The following is a 24652-nucleotide window of genomic DNA, read 5'->3' as shown; positions in this document are numbered from 1 at the left end:
CGACCCGCTACAGGTGACGTAGGAACGCATAATGAGGCTAAATCCCTCTCCTTTACCCAAAATCAAACCATTTTGGACTTTTTTGGCAGTCCAATCTTTAGGTATTTTGTCGCTCAACTGAATGGGAGAGTGACAAAAGAGATGAGGATAGTGAAAAAAGTGAAACAGAATAAATATAACACAGGAAGCCCGTTTCATAGCCACAGGTATCCCAGACAATAAACTTTATCCAAGATGGCGGACGAGAATGAAGCAATCGACGTTGAAAAGCGATCTGTGATTTTGGACCGTTGTAGTCGATTTTTAAACAGGTATGATGACAAGAGTTCCATTCATAAAAACAAATAATTTCCTTTTTCTTTTTTCCAATTAAGAGAAGGTTTTGATTATATTTGAAGACAGGCCGGTTCTGGGTTTAATAAAAAAACACATGGCTGTTCTTTAGGAACTACGCCGGGTGTCTACAAAACGAAGACCTAAAACCTAAAACCTGTGACCCCAAAAGCTACGACCCTAAAGGCAACGACCCCAAAATCTACGACCCCCAAAATTTTGCCGTTATATTTAGCCTACTTTGTTTCCCAAATGGCTACCACAGCGTGGAAGTTTCATGTGGAATCAGTGATCCTTATGAGATAATAAGCTTATTCAACTTTTTTTTTAATTGGGCAATAGAGGACTACTTGTGTTTCCAGGTGGTCGTTTCTTAAAACCCCAATGAACTCAGAAACCCGGAATGTCACCCGGTAAACATTTTCGGGTGTTTCTTCAAAATCTTAATTGCCCGCTAACTTTATACGGGAAATCGCTTCATGTTCTAGTTGTGTCGAGTTGTAGAAAGTTTTCATCACAGAGAAACCCATTCCACTGCCCGGAAAAAGTGGGCCAATCAAGGTTTACATCATTTTACCGGATTTCCTTCCAACCAATCAGGTTTCATCTCTGTCAAATGATTTGACATTTAGCTGTCACAGTGCCACTAAAAATATAAACAGCTTTGCGAAATTATTAGAAGTTTTTCTTTCGCACTGTGTAGCCATTTGGGAAACACGGTAGATAATAATAATAATAACTAAAATTTTTGGGGGGTCGTAGCTTTAGGGGTCGTAGCTTTTTTGTTGTTTGTTACATATGGCTTTATGGCAGCCCATAGCGGAGGTTAAAACCTCCTAAACCCTCCCCCTAGATCCTCTAATGGAAAGTAACCATGTGTCTCGAAGAATATTGATAAATCAAAACAATTACCCATTAATTGTTACAAATTCTTGGCTCTGATATTGGACTTTATTTGACACCTTTAATTTTATGAATAATTAGCCCCCATAAGCCATTTATCATTCGCCATTTGCCATTTGCACTGACAACCTTGTGTGAAATAGGTATATTTTGATCAAACTGTGATGGTGTAACCTTGTTTAATACAGCACAGAAATAAACAAATGTCTGAGGAAAATAACCAATTAACCTTTTCCTGTTCTAGGCGTACTTTGCTCATAATTTGCTTCGGCCAGCTGATGTCATTATGTCTGTGCGGCACCTCCGTCTTCAGTCAACTCCTTGCATCGACAAATGGCATAGAAACCCCTACCTCACAGAGCTTCCTAAACTACATTCTCCTTATGTTTGCCTTCACTTCACAGCTTGTCTACGACTGGAGGCACTTTGTTTGTGTGTTAAAGGAGAGAGGCTGGAAGTACTTTTTACTTGCGCTGACTGATGTGGAAGCAAATTTTCTAGTTGTGAAAGCTTACCAGTATACAAACCTCACTAGTATTCAGGTAGGTTAAGTTTTGATCAAAAGGTGATGAGAGTCATTGAGAAAAAGTTTTCAAAGTGATGTTTCTCTACTAAGCCGCAACCCTCAAGGCTGCTTGATAAGGGTTATCTTGAATTGGTGCCCTAAGTTCACAGTGTTTTTCTTTCTAAGGTCCTGGACTGCTTTGCTCTTGTCACTGTTCTCGCGTTATCCTTTATATTCCTCAAAGTGAGATACAAGTGGATTCATTATGGAGGCATTGGAGTCTGTCTTGTCGGCATTGCATGTATGGTGACAGCTGATTACTTTGGTTCCAGGAATTACGGGCCAGGTAGGTCAGTGTGGTCTATTACTGACGTCATGTGATGAGGACAATAATGGGGATGATGATGGAAGTGATAAGGATGTTGATTATAACGATGCTAATTATCGTGAAAATGGTGGTGATGACAATGATGATGATAATGATGATGATGGTGATGGCAATTATGGTGAAAATGGTGGTGATGACAATGATGATGCTGATGATGATGTTGGTAATTACTTGTTTCATTTGATCAGGGCAATGATGGGGATGATGATGGAAGTGAAAAGGATGATGATTATGACGATGCTAATTATGGTAAAAATGGTGGTGATGACAATGATGATGATAATGATGATGATGGTGATGGCAATTATGGTGAAAATGGTGGTGATGACAATGATGATGCTGATGATGATGGCAATTACTGGTTTCATGTGATGAGGACAATGTCAGTGATGATGATGGCTATGATAAGGATGATGATGATGATGGTGATAATGGTGGTGATATGATGATGATGAAAATGGCAATTACTGTTTTTATCTGATGAGGACAATGTTGAGAATGATGATTGAAGTGATAACAAGGAGGTTGATGATGATGTTGATAATGGTGGTGATGACGGCGATGGTAGCTGTTACTGATGTTTCATTTGATGAGGACAATCTTCGTGATTATGGTGGCAATAATAAGGATGATGAAAATGGTGACATTAATGATGATGGTGGCAATGATGATGATGATAACAACAAGGATGATGTTGGTGAATATGATAATGATAACAGGGCTTTCATTAACTTTCAAAGTAAGCGGTGGAGATTGATAAGTAGGTGGTGGAAGTTTTTTTATCTTTTTAGTTCAAATAAAACTGAAGTCTACATTTTAAATAAAAGTAGCCGGCGGAAAATAGCCTGCGCTTCCACCGGTCGCCGGGGCCTAATGAAATCCCTGGATAATGTTGTTTCTTGCTGCGCATGAAGCTGATAATGGTGATGATGATGATGTTGATTATCATGATGTCAATGATTATTGATGCTGATAAAGGAGAGGATGTTGATAGAGGCTATGATTGGTAATTACAGTAGTGTTGGTAATCACAATGATGTTAAAATAGCAATTATGATAATGCTGATTGTGATGTTGATGATGATGTTGATGTTGATGATAAAGACAGTTTCAGTGTGTTAATGTTAGTTGGTTAAAATGGTATCTTCTATATTTCTTATTCTTTTTTAATCATAATAATGGTTTCTTCTCAGGAACAAACCAGGTTATAGGTGACATACTTGTGCTCTCTGGCAGTGTGTTATACGGTGTGTCTAACGTTGCACAAGAATTTGTTGTCAAGAAATTCAGCAAGATAGAATTTCTTGGTATGCTTGGACTGTTTGGCAGTGTGATATCAGGCATACAAGTGTAAGTACCTTATTTATAGGGAATATGATGATGGAAATTTACAACAGTTTCTCATTAAGTGTTGTTGTTTTTTTTTGCACAATAAAAATTCAGCAGTAAATGCTCCAAATAAATGGAACTTTAACCTATAAGCCCTGTATTGAATATTTTTTACTTATCATCTAGTGCTATTTTGGAGAGGCACGCCCTGGAAGGTGTAACCTGGAGTTATGATGTTGGTAAGTAAAGGAACTAGGGAAGGGAAGGGGGAGTCAGGAACAGGGCTTTAGTTACCAGGAAAAGTCTAGTTTTGCAATTCCACTTTACCTGACACTAAGGACTCATAAATACATCGAAAGCCTTGGTTTCAGGTGAACTGTTTGTTTCTAAACTTTAAGAGATCTTTGCTGTTACAGTATATGGCCCTATGTGTCTGTGTGCCTCTGTCTGTATAGAAGAATTGAAAAAGAAATGAACTATTGGAATGGGATTTTGGAAGGGTGAAAGGGTGAAAGGGGAGTTTAAGACAGGTAACTTAAAATTAAACCCTTTTTTGGATGGGAAAGGTCAAAACCCCACCCTATTGTAGTGCCTTAGCAGGCCTCTAAATATTGGAGGGGCACAATACATAAACATTAACAAAATATTAGGGGCACAGCAATGTCCCTACTGGTCATTTCCTTATAGCTTTTAAAATATCGGGGGCGGGGGCGTGCCCCCAGTGCCCCACCCCCTGCAATGGCCTTGTGTCGGGTGTCACAAACTTGTATAGTTAATATAAAGGATAACCTCCTCCCCTTGGGATTTTGGCTTATCAATGTCCATGTTGTAAGATCAACACAAGCCCGTTTGGTTTTGATTTTTTTTCCTTCGCCTGACCATAACACCATTCTCTTTCATTTTGTGCACCATAACCCTAACAGTTCTTGTACTCTTTCTTTTTCTAGTGTTGTATTTCCTCGGTTTTGCGGTTGTCCTGTTTTTATTCTATGCCCTCATTCCTAACCTCATGAAGATGAGCAGTGCGGCGATGGTCAACTTATCCATCCTCACCGCCGACTTCTACACGCTGCTCTTTGGCCTCTTTCTCTTCAAGGATAAGGTATGATACTAATAGGCTAGCGACTTTTTAAATGGCAAACTCCCGCAAAAATAAACGGCACGGAAAAGGCTGCGGCGGTCATGCCAAAGATCAACGAAAAAAATATTTCAAAGAAAAATAGTCCCTTCTGAATGCTGAACGAGTGGCTATATTTTGTTGTTATTTTATGCCGAAAAATGCCGGCAAGGCGCAAGTTTGAAGGAATGTACTTCATGGCTGAAGGCCATATAGACTACAACTCCAGATAAATGACAACCCAACCCCTAACCCTTACCTAAACCAGGGCTAGGGTTGTCGTTTATACGAGGTTTTCATTTATAGTGGCATTCAGCCATGAAGAATATACAAGTTTGCCACCCTAAAAGTCACGTGATTTCTTAGACTTGTAAAATTTCCAACGAGGCGCTGTAGGTGGCCAGGGGCGGATACAGGAGGGGGGGGGGGGGGGTTGGGTGGATATCCACCCTCTTTTTGAGTAAAAAAAAAATGAAAAGTCGCTTTGTTTGAAGAAAATAAATGGCTCAGGGACGGGATGTACTGTCCGCCTCATTGACTTTGCTGACGCCGCAAATCCAATTCAGCGTGATGTATTGTATTTGATCTATGTAGTGACCTACCAAGAACCACTTGATCAGTTATATGCCGTCTATTCGACCATTATCCACCCCCTATTTTGAAATCCTGGATCCACCCCTGGTGGCTGGTAGCGCTTGTTATCAGACGAAGAAGTATAATAATAATTATGAATAGCGCTAAAAACAGACTTTTCTAGGCTAATGCCTCGAGATGCCTGCGAGACATCTCGGCCGAGGCCGTAGGATGATAATAGATAGGCCAGCAAACAATTGGATTTTTTATGAGCCAGCGTTACTTTCGAACAGCATAATAGTTATCAATATTGATTTGTTGGCATCTACACGAGCAATTTTCCATGCTAGCAGCCTCTTCGTCGGTATCTAGTGGCGTTAGACATATCTTATTTCTTCTATTCAAATGCATAGTTATACTTTTTACGTGATTTCTTAGTAAGTCGTCATCGCCCGTGTCTGACATTTTTGGTCATGATTTGTTTGCTCTTTTAGTTCTCAGCGTTGTACTTTGTGGCGTTCGTGTTAACGTTCTCGGGTGTCGTGATCTACAACACCAAGCCTGAGCCGAGAATACCGCGGGCTCAACCAGAGGATCAGTACGCGGGGATCACTCAGGGCTCACCTGACCTGCAGTTGCACTCGTGCTGTCAGCGCGCGGAGACTCACGGGAACGATGAGGAAAAGCCAATCATCGGAACATAGCAACATAGCAACATTCATTAGGTCGAATCTGTAATTTAGGTGTAGATCTAGCCTCCTCTGCAGACGTCTCGAGTGTTTTGGGCCTAGAAAAAGGGCTTTTTTTCGGGCTTCCTGTGGCACGAACAAGCAAGAGCGCGGGCCTCCCCCTCCTCTCTTCCGACTTTCGGTTCCGGATAAACTAGCCCTCAGTCTACTCGCTTGTATGGATAATACCACAGGAAGCCCAATTCACAAAAATACTGAAAAAGTCCAGAAAAACTTAGTACGCAGCTGCTTTGTCTCCTATTATCTGTGTTCTACAAAGGAGTTCTTTTGTCTCTATTCTTCTCGTTCTTTGTGTCGAGGTGCGGATATTGTTCATTTGCCTAATCAAATTGCAGCTTGTAAGAGCTGCGTACTGACCCGAAAAACTTGAGATGCCTGCGGAGAACGGTAGAACATCCGAATATTGAGATATAGTCACACACGAGAAATGAATTGTATGCTCCACAGCGCGCGGAGAGTTTCGGGAGCGAGGTGGTCAATCATCAAACGTAGCACATACGGGCTATTAGGCACATCCGGGCATTGGGCTCTGCCTATGTACGTATTTAAGAGCCATCCGAGACAAAGTGGGGAATCCTAGAATATTTATCTTATACATACGGGGCATTGGCGACATTCTATTGGTGCGCGAAGACGCATGGGAGTGAGGAAGGGTCAAATTTCATGGACCACATGACAAAGTAAGACAATCATCACTTAGTCTTAAAATAGGCTTCAAGGCTTCTCTAAATCGCCCACGGTGGCTTCCTATAGTTTGACACACCTTTCCAATATAATCCAGCAGACTTTTATCATGCTTTATAATCAGTAAAGCATTAGTAATTAGTAATTAATTTATTGGTCTCAGCTAAAATTTGCTGAAACACTCCCAGACTATTTGTAGAACTATATACTTACTTTTGTCAAAAATTACGATTTTTCACAATGCGAACCGATAAAACTAATATATACATGATGGGTTGATAAAAAAATTAGTGTCGTTTCAATAGGGACACTCCTGGCTACTTTTGAGCTGAATTTACAAAAAAAAAAAAAAAAAAAAAAAACAGACTGAAATCAGATACCTCCCCTTCTGAGTCTTATACACCCGTCAAGGTCAGACACTGCTGCACCTAGTCAGCGGTATCCCAGCTTTCCAACAGTGCTTTGCGGTCCCCACTTTTAATCCCTCGTCATTGTGCTGATACGAGCGCAAGGTGATGGTTGCTTGTATTTTTCATCAAAAATACAGCTATGAGCATATTGGTAGAGTGTCCTAGGACATCATGAAGCCTATTGGGGCATAATTGAGTGCTCTGCTTATGGATATTTGCAAGCAAAGGTGGATTCATGGTGATTTTTTTCTTGTTTGGCTTTGCCTGGATGAGAAAATGATTTTCTAATGAATCACCACAGCTCTCTTAAATGCTGTCTTTTCTGAAACCAAATTGATTTCAAAATTGTTTACACTGCTATTCTGGGTCTGTGTGATCTGGAATTGATTTGTTTGGGTTCGGGGTGAAAAGATTTATAAAAAAAAACATCTGATTTTGGGGAGATGAGTGTTGACTGGCCCTCCCCTTGTGAATTTTTCCCTGGATCTCCCAGAATGCTTTGCATTCCGTAAAGGCATCTAAGTGGTTTTACAAGCCTTCAAGGAGTGGACATTGTGTTTTGAGGCCATGGAAATGAATCTGGAGGATCAGAATAAAGGTATCTATTTGTGGCTTGAGTTGTGTTTGCTGATCTATCTCCCTAGTGGGGTATTTTGAGCGTTTTGTTAAGAGGAGTGATTCTGCTTTACTTGCCTTGTTCAATTTGAAATTTGTCAAAGAACCTGTGTTTTTATTTGGCTTAAGAGCAGTTGCTGTCACCTTGGTTGGATGCATATCTTCAAGACCATTTATCCCTTAGACTGATGCCTGAGTATCTTCATCTTGTTATGTGTACTTTGCATTTATGAATTTTTTGAGTTGTGGGTACCTCTCGAAGCCGGTGCAGGCCGGTTGAGGGGTCAATGTGTTAAAGCAAGGACGACGACGACGGCTAGGATGACGCAATCGAAAAATATATTTTCGCGCGTGGCGATCAATTATAATTTAATTGCAATGGAATAAGCAAAACATTATAGTCAGTGACAGATAAATATAATTTAAGGACATTATTTCTACATCAGCTAACAGTGGAGTTTACAGTGCAAACGTCCGCGTCCTTGATTGACCGTGAAATTTGGAATTTTCACGTCGTGGTGTTACTGAAAACGGCTGAAATGTCTCAGACAGAACGAATTTTCACGTGCTTCTTTTGAATTCTGAATAAAATTCCATTGTTTTCTGCCGTCGGCATTAACGTCCCAAATGTCTGATGATCACGGCGAACATTTTTTGGTGCGCGAAAGTCGAACAAATTGGGTTTTGAAAATTTTTTATGAACGAGCACGTTTTTGGCGATCATTTGAAAAACGTTTGATTTAGCCTTTGACTTTATTTGACTTAGGGGGGTGGGGGTAGAAAGGGATGATTGTCCTATCTTTTAGGGTATAAAATTCAACTAGCTGCTATCCTAGGGGGTGTTAATTTTTTTTCCGCTTGGGTCTCTAGCAAGTGGATCCTCACATACAGATAACAACTGGTCATGGATATGGTCAGAAAGGAGATGTGCTCGATGGTGACGTCTTTAGAAAAATTGAAATCGTTCGTATTGGTTTTTAGTGCTTAGAGTTAAAAATTGCTTCAACCACACCTAATGTGCTATCTTCTAGGTGTAGGAACTCCTGTTGACTACACCCAAAGTGATTGATTTTGCCGACGATCTTCCCCGTCGTTTTAATGGGAGTCCCCTCCCCGGGCTCGCTTTACTTCCTAGAACATTCTCATTCCCAGGGCCTCGTTCGCTTTGTCGAAGGCTATCAGCACGATAGAGGGGCCCTGGGAACAAGAATTCAGAAATCTTCCTGGAAGTAAAGCAAATGATCTCAATCAGGCTATATTAACTGAAGCAAATGAGCGAATGAGGCCTATCTATACGAGCATTTTTTAGTTGAAAATTTTCAATTGACAACTAGTTAAACATGTAGACAGGCCACAGGATTAGATGCCCGAAAGCAGTGTCCAGTATCTAATCCCGTGGAACCCCAGCCGACGAACCATTAGGTCTCGCAAGCTGATCTTCCGACGATTACACGGTGATCCCGCAGCAGGACCTGCCATCTGCCATGGCCGACCGCCAGGCAAAGTGTTGTGCGAGACATCTCGGCCAAGGCCGAAGGATGATAATGAGATAGGCCATCAAATAATTGGATTTTTTATGAGCCAGCGTTACTTTAACAGCATAATAGTTATCAATATTCATTTGTTGGCATCTACACGAACAATTTTCCATGCTAGCAGCCAGAAAAAAGAAGTCTCTGCTAGCAGAAGCAATTTTTCGTGTGACAATTTTTTAATTGCCAAGAAAAAGCAAACCTGCTAGCTTTTGAATTTCTTATAGCACTTAATTTTCGCGTCACTTTAATTTCGCGATTTTAAAAGATTTGCGAAAATAAAGTGACACGAAAATAAGTGTCGCGAAAATAAGGATGCGCGGAAATTAAGTGAGTACACTTACGCTTTATGGAAACACCTTGTCTATTCAGTCGTCTAAAATGTACATAGTACGGTAAGGGGTTGAGTTGGACTTGTATTTACAGCTATTTCAACTTTGTCAAAGAGCGCTCTGCCGCACGCGCCAATACCGCGAGGTAGTATGGGTAATCTATGTTGTTTTAAGCTCTGCCATCCTTTACCGCCGACACGAACTTCGTTGAACGCTATCTGAATGGCAGTACAGCCTGATAATTTTCTAAATATATATCTGCGCGTCCTTAAAAAAGGAAACAAGAGCAGGTTTGGCACCGGCCGTAAGAGGTGTCAAACGGGGACTCCGTAGCTACTGTCACGCAACTTTTGTCAAGTTACTGACATAATGATTTCTAGTAAAAGATTAGAGAAATGCCGCGTAAGCACTTTTCCAACAAATAGGCAATAGAAATCTACATGGTACCTCAGGTCCCATTTACTTCGTTGACACCATTGCCTGAATGACTGATCAATATTATATTAAGAATTTAAAACATCTGTTTTACCTCAAAGAACTTCTTTCATCGTTCTAATCAATATTATATTAGGAATTTAAACCATCTACTTGCATCAAAGAGATCCTTTCATCTTCCTAATTTATATTTTCCAACACCCGTCCTTTCCGCAAAGGGACCGGCTTTCACCTTTTCCAGCACAAAGGAAATTACTCTGTGGAACTTCACCTGGTTCCCAATGGTCAATAGGAAGAGCAAGTATAAAAGGGAGGCAGAGATAGGCAGAATGAGAGAGCAGTCGACCCGGAGGAACCACTACTGACGAATTAAAGCAACTACTCAATCCACACTGTCTCCGTTGTCTACGTTCTACGTTGTCGTAAAGAACCCCCTTACGACATTACACTAAAAGAAAACCTTATGGTAAAGTGCTTGAACGGAATAGCAACGACGACGGCTACCGACTGCAGGGAGAACCCAAAAAAGCTTTCATACTGTGCGCACAGTTTTAGTTTGGATAAAATTCACTCGGTTATGTATTCCCCCAAAAAACTATAGTAAAACCTAGAATCTTATTTCTAGCATAGCGAACAAGGATAGTCTAGTTTTCAGCGCACACGTTCCCGTCCTCCCTAAACCACGAATCTTGGAGTTTTCACGTTGTCGTTTGAAGAAAAAGGCCGAAATGTATCAGAGAGAATCCATTTCAGATATTTCACTTCTGGATCTTTGAATTCTCAATTGTTTTCTGCCGTCGTCTTTCGAGTTGCCATTGTCGTCCCTATTTTTGTCCCTATCTTTGCAGATACCCTTACAATTGTACGCGGCACATAGAAAGTGTCTTCGATAGATAATGCAAGAAACTGTACCATCCAGATAACTCGCCAGCGAAGGTCTTCACTATAAGACTGCGGCATATTTACTGAAAACTTGTTACAACATACACCTATTTCAAAAAAGGTTGTCAGTGCAAATGGCGAATGGCAAATAGTAAATGGTAGTTCTAAGCCTGAACGGTGCTTCTGGGTACTAATCATTCGCAAAATTAAAAGTGTTAAATAAAGTCTAGCAATGCCAGAGACATACGTTGATGATCTTTAATGGATAATTGTTTGATTTATCCATATTCTTCAGCATTCAGTAGAAATTTAATGAGACCCATGGTTCCTTTCGGTCCTAGTACTGCCATTTGCCAATCGCCATTTGCCGTTTCGCACCGACAACGTTTTTTGAAATAGGTATATATTACCTAGTTCTCATGATTGGGATGAGGGAGTGATTTTTATCACTCCCTCCTTCCCCCTCCCCCCCAAAAATCCTGGGTACGACACGGGCCTGGTTTATGATCTTTTTCTCCTCTAGGTAAAAAATATGAAAATTAAATTAGGCTATTAATCAGGCCGCTAAGTGCTTCAGACAACACACATGTCCCGAGGGGATTACCAAAACTGTATTTTGTTTATACACCTCATTCACATGGTAATTCACAACAAATAACTCTTCGGCAATGATTACAGAGTTATAAAGTCGTCACTTCAGACTATTTTGACATGGGCTTTATCAGAAACGTGATACATCCGCGCCATAGTAATCTAAAGTCACTTCGAGCGCTAAACCCCTTGTGACCTTAGTTTGATGTGGTATGGAGTTATGGCAACAGATTGCGGATTTCACACTGGAGAATGCTAGCCAAACGCTGCCGGATCAGTGGAATTTTAGATACTTGGAGATAACTGGAAGGCACTTGGGGCCACCTAGAAGTATTAACGATGTTTGTGAACGGATTCCTAAGCTTCAAATCGAAACGAGGGCCCGTTATGTCAAGCCTAAGGAACAGTCGCGTGTTGCTACACTCTTTAAATACACTTCGCCAAGGCGACCGAAATCACCACCGCGATCTATCAAAGAGAAAATAGTCACAGTCAAAGTCGTGGTCGCTAAAAAGGATGATAAAACTCCTAAACGGAATTGTATTTGTTCATGCCAAGATAATGCTTCATTTAAAAGCTCGAGAAAACAGTTAGCTGCTGAGACTTCTGAAGATGATGAGGATGATATAGAAATCTCGTACGAAGAGTTGTTGGGGGTCATTGAGAGTTATGATAGAGGTGTACAGAAGGAGGCTACATCGGCAATAACTCGGCTTGTGCGAAGATTTTCGGGTGGCAAGATTCTTACTGAAAGCGATGCGGTCAAGGTAGGTGGATTGCGTTATGTTTTATTTTTCATTGCGTTACATCAGAAGATCAGGGCAATATTTGTTAAAAGAAATATTTGATTTCTATTATCGCAATGTTGTAGTGTATATAATGCAAAAAGTTTTAAAGATCGATTTCTCAAGTAGTTTAATTTATATCCGTGTTCAAGTGATGAGTGTGTCACTGGGTTTCACCTTTTACTGAAGAATGGTACCAAACGGCGCCAACGTCTTATAGACGGCGGGCAAGACGGGGGGAGGGGGGGGGGGGGGGGGGGGGCAGAAGGAAATGGAAATAAATGGAAAAATTGTATGGGGAAAGGAGTCAAGGATGTTATTTTTCTCACGTTTCTTTGTGTTTTAGAAGCTCAAAAATGTCAGGCTCTCCCATGTCATGCTTTGCCGGATCCCCCCCTCTTTATAAATGAATAATTTCCAGCCCGAAAATTTTGTGTATTTGAATTTTGTCTTGAGCCCCCCCCCCCCCCCCCCCACCCTCAACTCTGAGGCCTGCCCCGACACTCCCTGCGTTTGGAATTGTCCCCGAAAAATTACGATTTTCGTTAAACACAACATTACATATCACGATACACTGTTTTTGTTTTTTTTTAAAAAAACCTTTTTTATAAGAACGTCGAGCCTGAGATTTTTACCAAATTTTAAGAACATGCTAAGAACATGCCGTGGCTCAGTAGCGGGAAAAAAATATGTTTTATTCCTGATGCGTTCTGATAAAATGCAGAATCAAATTATGCTCATAGTAACAACCCTATTATTGCTATTGATCATGAGTGTAATTCTCTTCCTATTAATTTATTGGGTATTATACTCTTATATAAGAACATCGTTAAGAACATATTCAGTCTTAAATTGTCCAAAAAATGAGAACAGCCAAGCCTCAACTGAAAATTATACGTTCTTATAGAAAAAGAGTGATCTGAAGTAACATTATATTTCATTTATATATTGTTATTGTTGTTTTGGATTTAGACCTTGAAGATGTTGGATACAGATAACTCGGCCGTTCAGGTAAAATATTAATTGAAGAATAGTTATCTTTTTATTTTTATCTTTTTTATCATATATTCTCTGGAAACTTGGATAACAGTGTGACGGCATCGTTATCCTATATTCCTACATGTTTTAAAGGTTGTAACTAAAAACCTCCAAAGCCTAGTACATTAAAGCTTGCGCCTACTGTTATATTTTCCGATCACGTGATAATTACCACGTGATTGTTTCTAGGGTGGCATACTGATACTGCTGACCAAATTAAGCGAAGGCGCCATAAACGCCAAGAGTTTACTGGAACATTCCATCATGGACGACTTAATCTACCTGATGCTGCTAGGAGCTACTGCGCATGTGCAGATCGAGGCGGCGAGGTGTATCGCCCAGGTAGTAATCACGCATGCTCAGTCACTAAGAAACACAAAAGCGCGAGTAAATACAGACAAATAGGATTCCAAAAAGACCCCAAATCCTCCATTTTAGTACTATTTTAACTAGTGATGGTTTCGAAGAATGAAGAAACAAAACGGTTTCTTCTTTCTTCAATTGCGCGTTCCTTTCTCCCTGATTTTCGCACACGAAGTAGAAATTTCACGTCTTTCTTCACTAGTGAAATCCAGGCTGCGTTTATGCTTGCCCAAGAAACGGATGGATTTCATTACTATATGAGTATTGTAAAGGGAAGTGGTTATCTGGAACACTTAGAACATCCAATTGACCAAAGCGTGTATGTTAAAATATCAAGATGCCTTGTTTTTTTTCATGTTTGCATACTTTTTGTCCAGCTGACGAAGCGCGAGGAGCATGCGCAGTTGTGGATGGAAACCATGGTCATTTCTGGAACCGAGGCTTTATTCGGCGTTCTGACCGCGCAGGAGCCTGTGCCTGACGAGCTACGTGACGTTGCCTTGACGGCTGTCAATCATTTAGCTTCACATGCACAAATGGCACAGCTGTTGATCGAGTTCGGACTTGACGGCGTGGTTCAATCATTAGCACATAAGGTAGATATATTGCAGCATATCAAGAAAATTTAGCCGAAAACTGTCGTTTTTGCCAAACGCGGTCACTTCCATATAAGGGAACAAATATATTCCTTATTTGGAAAACCTGCACGATTCTTGTCATTTTTAGGACTGCCGTACCGCAGGTGCTTCGCAAACTTTGTGAATTGTATTCAGAAGAGAAAAACAAAAGTGACTGTGACCATCCTTGGTCAATGGAGGAAGTATCTGAAAAAAAGCTAAGATTCCTCGGTACCAGTCCCTCAAAACGACAACGTTTTCTTCATATGGGCCGTAGCATGGGGTGGGATACTGGGGTTAACCCCCCCCTTATATATTAAAAAATTATAAGGAAATGACCAGCGATGACCCCAATATTTTCATAATGTTTCTTAATCGTGCCTCTTCCTCAATATTTTGAGGCCCTCTACGATAAATGCATTAAAAGAAAGTATTTTTTTTAATTCCATACTGGTGTCAGTCAAGATATTCCAGCCGGTTATACCTTTAGAATATGGTGGCACTAAGAGCACACCTAGACCCAAAACAAACATCGTCAAAGAACCCAAGAGCTGGGGTTGGATATGGGGGAGATGGGGTTGAGAGGGAGAGGTTCGGGGAGGGGGGCGGGTGGACTACGTATCTTATCGTTAACTTTTCTGGTTCTCATTATTTTCCTCTTGTATTACACTTTATCGGTATTTTAGTAGCATGTGGTAAGTGAAGCAGAAGACTTGTGTTTTTGTATTCGCGATAATACTAGTCGCGCTAGTTGTGGACTTACATTTATTCGAGATCAAAAACCAAGTATCTTGTGGAAAGTTTTTGTCCTAGGTATTTTAAGGTTTGCGGTTTTCGGGCTCTCTGTCGGATATCGCCCATCATGTTTACATCTAAGAACCCCCTGCCTTCCCCTTGTCAACAACACCTTTGTTTTTTTTTTTTTTTTTTTTGTTTAACCAAAATCTAAAGATGAATTATTTCAAGAGATTTTGTACCAGTTTCGATCGAAAATATAAAGTATATAGTGGGTTTGCAGTGCACTCGACCCCATAAAATACCCTACATTCTTTTTCAGCGCCACGCGATTGAGGTATTAAACAGTATAATATCACACGACGTCACTTCCTGTGAGAGATTTGTCGCCAAGCACGAGGCCGAGGTGTTGCCAAGGATACTGAATGTTCTCCAATACAACACTTGGTGAGGTTTGCTCGTTTGTAATTGGCTAGTGCGTTTGTAATTGCAAACTAGCCCGCGCTCTAACTTGAGACAACTTGCGCTGATTTGAGTTTCGTTTGGCCACGGCTTTAGTATAGAGACTGTAATTAAAACAGTGTCAGAATTTCTTATCAAGGAATCTTTAAGTACTATGCTTTTTTTATATAGTACCTATGATTGCGCACCCTCCCCCCTCCCCCTGCCTCTGTTTCTCTAAACAATTGCAAGATATATTATGATTATTTATGTTTTGGCCAACTTACCACAAATATCTTAAATATGATTGCCCAAATAAGGAAGTTGGGTTGGATCTTGATATTGATCAGTATATTGATTATTATTTTCTACACTTACCAGCTCCCAGCAACAAGAGGCAGTCCGTTTTCTTGCGACTCTGACCCTTTTTAAGCCCGGTATTCAGCCAGTCATTACCCATCATGCTCTAGGCCATCTGCTGTGGGCGATGACGTGCTCACACTGTAGGTAAGTCATGATGACGATTATGATGATGATGACGACAATGATCATGATATTGGTTATGATGATGATGATAATGATGATGATGATGTTTGGTGATAATGGCAATGATTATATATGATGACGACGACGATGATGATTATGGTGGTAATGTTGGTGATGATGATGATGATGATGATGATGATGACGACAATGATGGTGACGATAATGGCGATGATTATGTTGTTACCGGTGTTTGTTGTTGGTGATGATGACGACGATGATGACAATGATAATGATGGTGATTTTGGGAAAAAAAGAATCTATTTTTCAAGACTAATATTTCCGGACGACGGAAAAGAAACTAAGATGGCAGACACAGTAAAAGAACAACATATTGAAATTCTATAAATTTGAATTTGGAAATTATTATTTCTAAAGGAAGGCTTTACACTTCAATTTTAAGGTTACTTATGGTGTTATTAGTGACGGGTCGACCTCATGAAATCACTACACATATCAAGAAAATTGAGCCAAACGCCGTCACTTCCATATAAGAAATCTAATATATTCCTTATTTGGAAAATCTGCATGATTCTTTAAATTTTTTAAGGTGAGCGTACCCCAGGAGCTTCGTAAACTTTATGACTTGTAACCAGAAGAGAAAACAGTTAGTGTGACCATTTTCTCGGTACCAGACCCCCAAAACGACAACGTTTTCTGCTAGGCATGGGACTAGGTATATGTTGCATACATTGTCCTGATTGTGACGAAGTAAACACTTTGTTTTCAGGTTCGTCAGGGACCATGCTAGTAGAGCCATGAAAAACATAATCAACAACCCAGACAAAACCGCTGTCCTAGAGGCTCTTACCGACCTCTCAACGTCACATGATTCCATCAATACGCATGCTTCAATTACTGCTGGTATCACCGTGGAGACAACTCGACTATTAAACAAATTCCTAAATAACCCTAAAGCTTCAAAGCTGGAGAAAGCCGTTGCAGAGATGGTTTCAGTGTTATCGTTAGCTTTTCAGACGGACTCGCTATCGATATGTGGCAATGAAAGGACGTTGTGCATTAGTGAACCTGTCAATAAAGCCGTTAAAGGGTTTACAAAAGGCAGGATAGCAAAGCCAAATAACCCGGATGCAAGGTATCTTAGCAGCTTAAGAGTACTAACCAATACTGTCGTTGCCATGGTGAGTCTTATCAGGCTGACGGACAGAGATGAGAATGGTAATGAGAAGACGTGTACTCAGGCCAGCGGGTGAGTTTACTAACATATGCGCGTATTCTTTATATTTTGTTCATTCTGTCATAATAGCGTTTGGCTTTTTTGATGCACTCTCTACAAATAATATTTTTATATTTATATATAAATATATTTTTATATTAACGTTACACGCAATATTACAAAAAAATTTGGGATTTTTCATCGAAAGTTTATTCTTTAAAAATATCATCTAACTTCTTTTTCTACATATCTATTTTAGCGCAAATCCCAGTCTTGCCGCTTTGTTGATCCAATATGGCGGTATTCGACTTTTTACTCAACTCCAGTTCCTGAGTAGCAAACTACAGCATATCAACCCACCATCTTTCCACGCGATTGACCCAACAACTCTACCACCGAAGGACCTTGTTTCTACTATGAAAAACGCGCGGACAGAACTTATATTTGCCTCAACAAAACCTAAACAAGAAACCAGAAAACAGTATCCCAGCTTTGGCTTCCATTCTACTGAACTAAATTTCGTTCGAGAAACAATCAACTTTTTATTGTACTTAGTCAAAGCGACAGCTTCAAGTTTTGACCCGTCTGTTGAGGATTTGAACGTATTTGAGTCAAAACCAGTAAGAACGAGTCATAGCAAAGGAAAGCATTTATCATTCAAGGCGTCAGCGAGCATGGTGAGGAATGCCGTGCGGTTTACTCGAATAGCGCAAGCGCATCAAGAAGATAGTGGAAAAGAGAAGAAAAAGAGTGGCAAAGGGCGCAAAAGCAGATCAAGGTGAGCTTGTTGCCTATTCCTTGGTGACCATTAGTAAGGTATGCAGCGCATAGGATATTTTTTTTCTAAATGGACATGAAAAAGGCACGGGCGAGCACGCGGGAATAATAAAACGTTAGTGTCTAGACCTTGTGAAATTTACACAGTCCCAGGGCGGTAAAACGTAATTTCAGCGGGCCTCACATTCTCAAATACGGTATGTTTATTCTAAGAATTATTAGACCAAGCTATGTAAGAAGAACGACAGTTTTAAAAACAAAATTGCTTGATATGTGACAGGCCCCTTAGTAGCCGAGCCTCCGTCGGTAGCCGAGACACAGCTATGCCGGTTCGCAGCGCACCCAGTCCATCTCCGACTACTACAACCGTTGCACCTCCCGCCCTGACTGGAAGACTGGGTTCTACTTCTCAGGACGAGACGGCTCACTATATCAAACAGAGCCTGTTGGATGCTAAAGTGATTTCGCACCTGGCGCCATGGGTTACCTGTGGAATCTATGATATACAGGTGCGTGGTGATACAATGGTTGTGTGTGTGTTCACTTTTCTGGAGCACACTAGTGACATAACGACATGGGCAAGTGTGAATGGTTCGACATTTTGACATAAGCCCGACTTAACGAGATGGACATAACGACATAAGAGAAAAAAACATGTTTTTTTCTTTTTCTTTTACTATTATGTCCGTGGCGTTATGTCGTGCTAAACAGAGTGCGCGTCATGTCGTTACGTCGTTATGTCACTAGTGTGAACCAGGCATTAGCGAAACGACTCTGATTCCAGAAAGGCGTACAGCATACAGCCATAACTATTGATTTATCCCCTCGTTCGTTGGTAGTCCTGAAGATTTTTATTCTTGACTTGTCCACGTAAATGACCACTTTCCTGATGCTGTCAACTCTCCCTTAATAAACTCACTGCCCTGAAGAAGTATTTTTAAAGACGAAAATTTGGCAAAGTCGAATACCAGTTTTTAATGTATTTTATTTATTCTTCTGGTTCACGAACATGACTATTTGGGCTTGCTGCATCTATTAAAAAAAGGTATTTGAAATCCTTCCATGTTTATCTCGCGATTTTCTCTCCTATAGACCAGCGTTATTAAAGTGATAAGATACCTTATGCACGTACAAAAGAAATCAAAGCAAGCCAGTGGCCATCAAGCACAACCGAGAGAGGCCTGGGGACAAGATCCTCCTGCCCAGACGCGCGCTAACATAGAGAGCCAGCGGCCGACTAGCAGCGTGCCTGGCAACTCCAAGACAAAGTCTGTGCATCTTGGTCACGTGAGTGCTCGTCACGTGGTACAATATTGTGGGGCGTACCTCTTAGATTTGCTAGGGCCGCCGGCCGCGCCGGGATTGGGGCGAGCGTCATTAATGGTTATCCGCGAAGCTGTTATAAATGGAGAGGTATGTCGACATTTCGTGTAATATTGAAGGAAAGCAATAATGATTGTCAAAGATAATAATGATGCCGATTTTAAATGTTAAATTTGCTTTCTCGATAACTGTCACACATTTAATTTTATGATATTGATGTTAACTTTTGTTTAATAGTAATCATATAAAAGTTTCAAAGCTTTCTGTACGGGGGGGGGGGGGGGGGTGGCTGCTAAGTTGAATTTTGTTGTTGTTGAAATTTTATACTTTAGTCGTCATATCAAGAAAGTTCAGCCAAAATATTCGTTTTAGCCAAACGCGGTCACTTCCATATAAGGAAACTATTATATTACTTATTTGGAAAAGCTGCATGATTCTTGTCATTTTTAAGGTTGTCGTATCACAGGGGCTTCGTAAACTTTATGACTTGTAATCAGAAGAGAAAAACAGTGACTCTGACCATCTTTAGTCTATAGAGAAAGTATTGCATCTATTGTGACGTTAAATAATGACCCTCCCCTTAAAGATAGATCCTCAGTTCACGAAAAATGATATTCGAAATTCCCTAAAAAGTATTTTTTGGATATTAATATTCGTATGAACTTAATTTTCGTTTCTGTCTGAGGCTCTTTAATAAACAAATAAGTCAGATTTTAGAGTTTAAGTTTGAGTTAAAGAACTGTTTAAGCTATTTGCAAATTGAAAATAAATGCCAGTTTTACAAATAAAGTATACGATATCCCAAGATCAGGACATTTAAAAAGTTGACACATATTAAAACACTAGCTATCTTGACCTGTCACTTCTCCCCTTAGGATGACAGCAGACTCAAATTAGTCAAGCTCGGCTGTTTTAACCGCATCATCGACTACATCCGGGGTAACGAACAGGAAGCTGAGTACCAAGCCCTAGGACTTGTGGTCGTGCGTAGCCTGGTGTCTAGTGACCAGTCTCTCAAGCAGTTATTCTTCGCTCACGGTGGCATGAGTCTTGTCATGGCGCTCAATGATTACAAGGAGGGACTGGTTAAGGAGGAGGCTGGGTACACTCTCACCTCATTTGCCAAAGGTATACCAAAGTTAATATATGAGTCATTGTCTTTCGTTTTTCTTAATTGCCTAAGAGAGCATAGGAGAGCGCGTGGGAAGCCTGTGATGCTCTAAAACGTTGGGATCTGGGCCTATTTTTTAAACTGGTGGTCAGTAAAATCGTAGTAAACAAGAATTCCTGTAAGTTTATGTGCAATATGCACTGTTTAGTGCCATAAAAAAAGAACCGAAAAAACAACAGACTACTAGAGAAACGACAGTTTTCAAAACAAGATTGATTGAAATGCGCGTGTTAACTATTACACAGCATACAATTCATGGAAGTCCAATACAGTCCTTTTCTTGCTTGGTACGATGGTAAATTTCGCGCGAACTTCCAGCAAATCTTCTTTTCATGCATCTGTTGTGACAGCCATTTTAAATATTGTTTCCAATACTTCAGAAATACACCATTTCGCCCTAGTCTCACATAAATCATTCAGACGGAGAAAAAATATACATTTGTTAAAATAATCATTGGCAGATGCCAATTAGCAGTTTAGGTGAACCTGGTGCTCATAAGTACCAATTATTCGTAAGAATTCAAGTCAGGGGGCGGATCTAGGGGTGGGGCCTAGCGGGCCCAGGGCCCCCCTTCCCTAATTTCAGATATTTAGCTTAAAAATAACAAGTGATAAATATCAAGAAAATTAAGCCCAAAATTGTCGTTTTTGACAAACGCGGTCACTTCCATATATGAAACTAATATATTCCTTATTTGGAAAATCTGCATGATTCTTGTTATTTTAAAGGTGAGCGTACCCCAGTAGCTTCGTAAACTGTGAAAAACAGTAACTGTGACCATCTTTAGTTAGTTGATAAGGGCCCTGTAAAGAAAAGTTTCCTCGGTACCAGACCCCCAAAACGACAACGTTTTCTTCATATAGGGGAATATACAGAAGAACATTGCATCCGCCCCCCCCCCCCTCCTTCTTGAAACCCTTGCTTCACCCCCCCCCCCCCCCCCCCGCCCCCCCCTCCCTTTTTGGAGCTCCTGGATTCGCCCCTGCAAGTCATCAATAATAAACATAAAACACAAACAAACATAAAACACAAATAAACATAAAACACAAACAAACATAAAACACAAATAAACATAAAATACATAAACAAACTGTAATAAATAATATTAAATTATTTATTTTTCAGCGCTGACGAGGTTTGCTCGATATGGCCACTGAGTATCAGAATCAGTCTTTTAAGAATTCTTTAGTTATTGTTTACTTTTACAAAAACAACTACAAATAATGGGGTCTTACTATGGATAATCATATTTGAAATACCATGTAAATTTAATTTTAACAGTTACTTCCCCGTCGTATATGCGGTCCAAACGCGCCGCTGGCCGGTCCAAAAAACGCTCGCGGACTCATACAGACGAGGACGTGTGGGACCATGTAGTGGAGAAGTGGAAAGGACAGGACAAGGTGGTCAAAGTGCTGAAGAAATTTAACGTCAGATACTAATAAATAGTATATGAACAGATGCAGATATCTTTGAAAGAAATCCTGGAGTCTCCCTGTGTGCACAGGTCTCCCAGTTAAGTAAACGATAAATACAGTTCAGAACATAACAAACATAAAGGGATTTGGATATCTTCAAAATATAGAATATATCATCTTTAAAAAGATCGACTTGTTATTTGGACTATCAGTCGTTTGCCGTTTGTTTTTTTTTTTTGTTTTTTTTTTTTTTTGTACATATGGAAGAATTTGGGGGAAAATAGCAAATGAAGCTTTAACAAATTATTATTATAATTGTTGTTAATAATAGGTTATACATTTGAAAGATTTCGGGGAAAAAGAGCAAATAAAGCTTTAACAAATTATTATTATTATAATGTATATTATACAGGGGAGGGTGGGCTTAAAAAAGGGAACAAATTTAGAAGGGATGGGAGCCTTAAAACAACGTTTTCAGCATAAACAAGAAAATATTTGAAAAATCTCGTTCCCCTCAGGACCCTCACCGAGAAACTACGCCAGGGGGACTTGTGTTAGAGATCACGTGATCTCCAGGTGGCAAATCCAAGCCAAAAGAAACCCTGCGTCCGCCTATAAAAGAAAAAAAAGTAATAAAAAAATCTGGCTTTATTCTTAAGCGCTAAATAAGTTGATTTTTAGTTGCTGTAATTTTGCCACTAAAAGCCTGTGGGCGAAAGTGTTTGTCAACCAAAAAGTCGTGTGATCTCACATGGGCCAAAACCTCCTATATTCCGGTACGAAGAGTTTTAGTATCAAGGTCGACTGTATGCTGCTACGGGTTTCCTTGCATTCCATGATAAAAAAAAGGAACTCTTTAACAACGAATGCTTAAAAAGACCTTGACTATTTTTAGTATGACAAAGGAAGTTAGACATGTACAGGAAGCCGGTTTATTAATCAAGAGTCGTCAAGGGCTTTTATTTTAAAAGAATGCAGAGTCAATCCGACAGAAATCCTCAGGACATGGCATAACAAGAGGATTAAGATAATAGCCGGTCATGTTATAATAATGAATTTAAAGAAGGCGAATGTCACGCTGTCATTTTATACTCCCGCTCAATGCCGATTCACGCAAAACATTCATTTCCATCCTTTAATTCATTCAAGCGATTAACCAAGTCAATAACGTACCAGACTTAACTCTTAGATTGTTAGTTTGAAGCTTCCTTTCGAATAAACGTTGTATTTTAATAACAAACAATAAAGGAGTGGTTTATCGACATTCTTTTTAGGAATCTCAATTAGCTACTTATGTTATCGGTTTTGAAGACACAACGGTTATTCACAAATAAAGTCCGACATTTAAAAACAATTAATGGTTACAACACTAGTGTCATCTATTAAATCTTGTGACTTTTTTAACAACAGCTTTGAGAAAGCAAAATTTAGCCACCCCTCCTCCCAAATATCCGAAGTAAAAAAATTATAGCGCTGTTGTGAAACTGGTCACCTAAACAAACTTATAAAGTCAAAAGAGGCATTTAAATCTGAAAAACAGGACCAAAATAGGAAAATTCACTACTTTTCAGTTTTTGGGAAACCTATGTGTGAAAAACGGTTGCCATGGTAACATGGAGTGTCTTCTCGACATGTCAATATATCTTGGGGAAAGTCACCAAGTTTTAGCCTTTTAGCTGCTATGGTTCATAAGTTATAGCAATTTTCCCGGAGGGGAGGGGGGTGCTTAAAGAATAGTCTGAATAGGGTTAAAGACGATAGGGTTAATGACGTTAAAGGCTGATTATTGAATTGGTCGATTCACAATCTTCTTACAAAATGAGTCATACTCGTGTTTTTCTTATTGCCTTAATCCAAGGATGGAAGTCACGTATGTATACCAAACCTATGACAGCTTAGTTACGTTATAGGCATCTTTGAATAGAGATTATCCGCATCAAGGAATTTCTCTCTAGGTACCATAGCAATCCTTGACCTAACTTTCTTCGTGCCGTTTGTTTCGGGGGGGGGGGGGGGGGGGGGGGTTTGGGGGGCATTATTACCATCTTTTTTTCTAATATATACCTATTTCATTAAAGGTTGTCAGTGCAAATTGCGAATAGTAAATGGCTTATGGGCACTAATTATTCGTAAAATTAAAGGTTCAGCAACGTCACAGCCAAGCATTGGTAACCTTTAATGGATAATTCTTTTGATTTATCCATATTCTTCGAGACGCATGGTTACTTTCGGTCGTAGAACTGCCATTTGCCGTCACCATTTGCCATTTGCACTGACAACCTTTATTGAAATAGATGTATACATACTCGAAACACGTCCAAACAAATTACTTTCTGTTTGTTGCCATTTAAGAAGCCGTAGCGGTACCTCGAAAACAGCCATGGTCTTGTTGAATTGATAAGAAATGATAAACAACTTTGAAAAGAATTGGCACCAATCCTGACGAACCAACTCAATATCAGTAATGTTTTTTTTAACTCTCATGTCGCATTCCCAAATAAAGGATTTCAAGTCTTCTGGCCAAGAGTTATCACCCGTATAAGGGGATTAAACATTCTTATCGCTAGTTTATCTTGAGTAAACAAGGATGAGGGATCTCATTTAGCAAACGTCAAATGACTCCGCATTTTTTAGGTTTTGCCAAAAGGTACTCAAAATGAAGGAGAGAAATGTGCTTATTGTCTCGTAGATAAAGCAGCTATCTTGCTGAAAAGCTTAGTTAAACAGGGTCAAAATTGTTAAGGGAAAAAAAAGATAAGTCAAAAGACTATACTTGGCGGCCTTGGCCCATCTTCAACAGTTTTGTAGACCATCAAACTACTTCATAAGTTTTAGTGGTAGGTTTACTTGATTAGAGGAGGAGGAGGAGGCGGAAGCTAACCTGG

At 40.0% G+C, this 24652-nt stretch overlaps 2 protein-coding genes across 4 annotated transcripts; both read left to right on the top strand.

The window, feature by feature from the left end:
* The first annotated feature begins 79 nt into the window (after nucleotides 1-79).
* Nucleotides 80-6918, top strand: LOC5503175 (solute carrier family 35 member F1). Its single transcript, XM_001624216.3, has 7 exons — nucleotides 80-311; nucleotides 1481-1778; nucleotides 1928-2087; nucleotides 3323-3479; nucleotides 3645-3697; nucleotides 4406-4560; nucleotides 5643-6918. Exons 1-7 carry the CDS (start codon nucleotides 235-237, stop codon nucleotides 5850-5852), a joined length of 1110 nt encoding a protein of 369 aa, XP_001624266.3. The 5' UTR covers nucleotides 80-234; the 3' UTR covers nucleotides 5853-6918.
* Nucleotides 6919-11424: 4506 nt separating this feature from the next.
* On the top strand, nucleotides 11425-23010 carry LOC5503166. Of its 3 annotated transcripts, none has more exons than XM_032371456.2 (12): nucleotides 11425-12145; nucleotides 13136-13174; nucleotides 13391-13543; nucleotides 13942-14160; nucleotides 15239-15363; nucleotides 15739-15864; nucleotides 16631-17110; nucleotides 17337-17855; nucleotides 18135-18363; nucleotides 18947-19267; nucleotides 20053-20305; nucleotides 21631-23010. In XM_032371456.2, the coding sequence occupies exons 1-12, from the start codon at nucleotides 11591-11593 to the stop codon at nucleotides 21789-21791; spliced, it is 3180 nt and encodes a 1059-aa protein (XP_032227347.2). In that variant the 5' UTR covers nucleotides 11425-11590; the 3' UTR covers nucleotides 21792-23010. The 3 variants fall into 3 exon arrangements, with proteins under 3 accessions (XP_032227347.2, XP_001624267.2, XP_048578171.1); XM_001624217.3 differs by having other exon boundaries at nucleotides 21628-23010; XM_048722214.1 differs by lacking the exon at nucleotides 21631-23010 and adding an exon at nucleotides 21475-21606.
* The last annotated feature ends 1642 nt before the right edge of the window (nucleotides 23011-24652 follow it).

This window comes from Nematostella vectensis, chromosome 14 (genome assembly GCF_932526225.1).
Source record: "Nematostella vectensis chromosome 14, jaNemVect1.1, whole genome shotgun sequence".
In the NCBI taxonomy this organism is placed as follows: domain Eukaryota; kingdom Metazoa; phylum Cnidaria; class Anthozoa; order Actiniaria; family Edwardsiidae; genus Nematostella; species Nematostella vectensis.
This window is presented reverse-complemented; position numbering and strand designations above follow the sequence as displayed.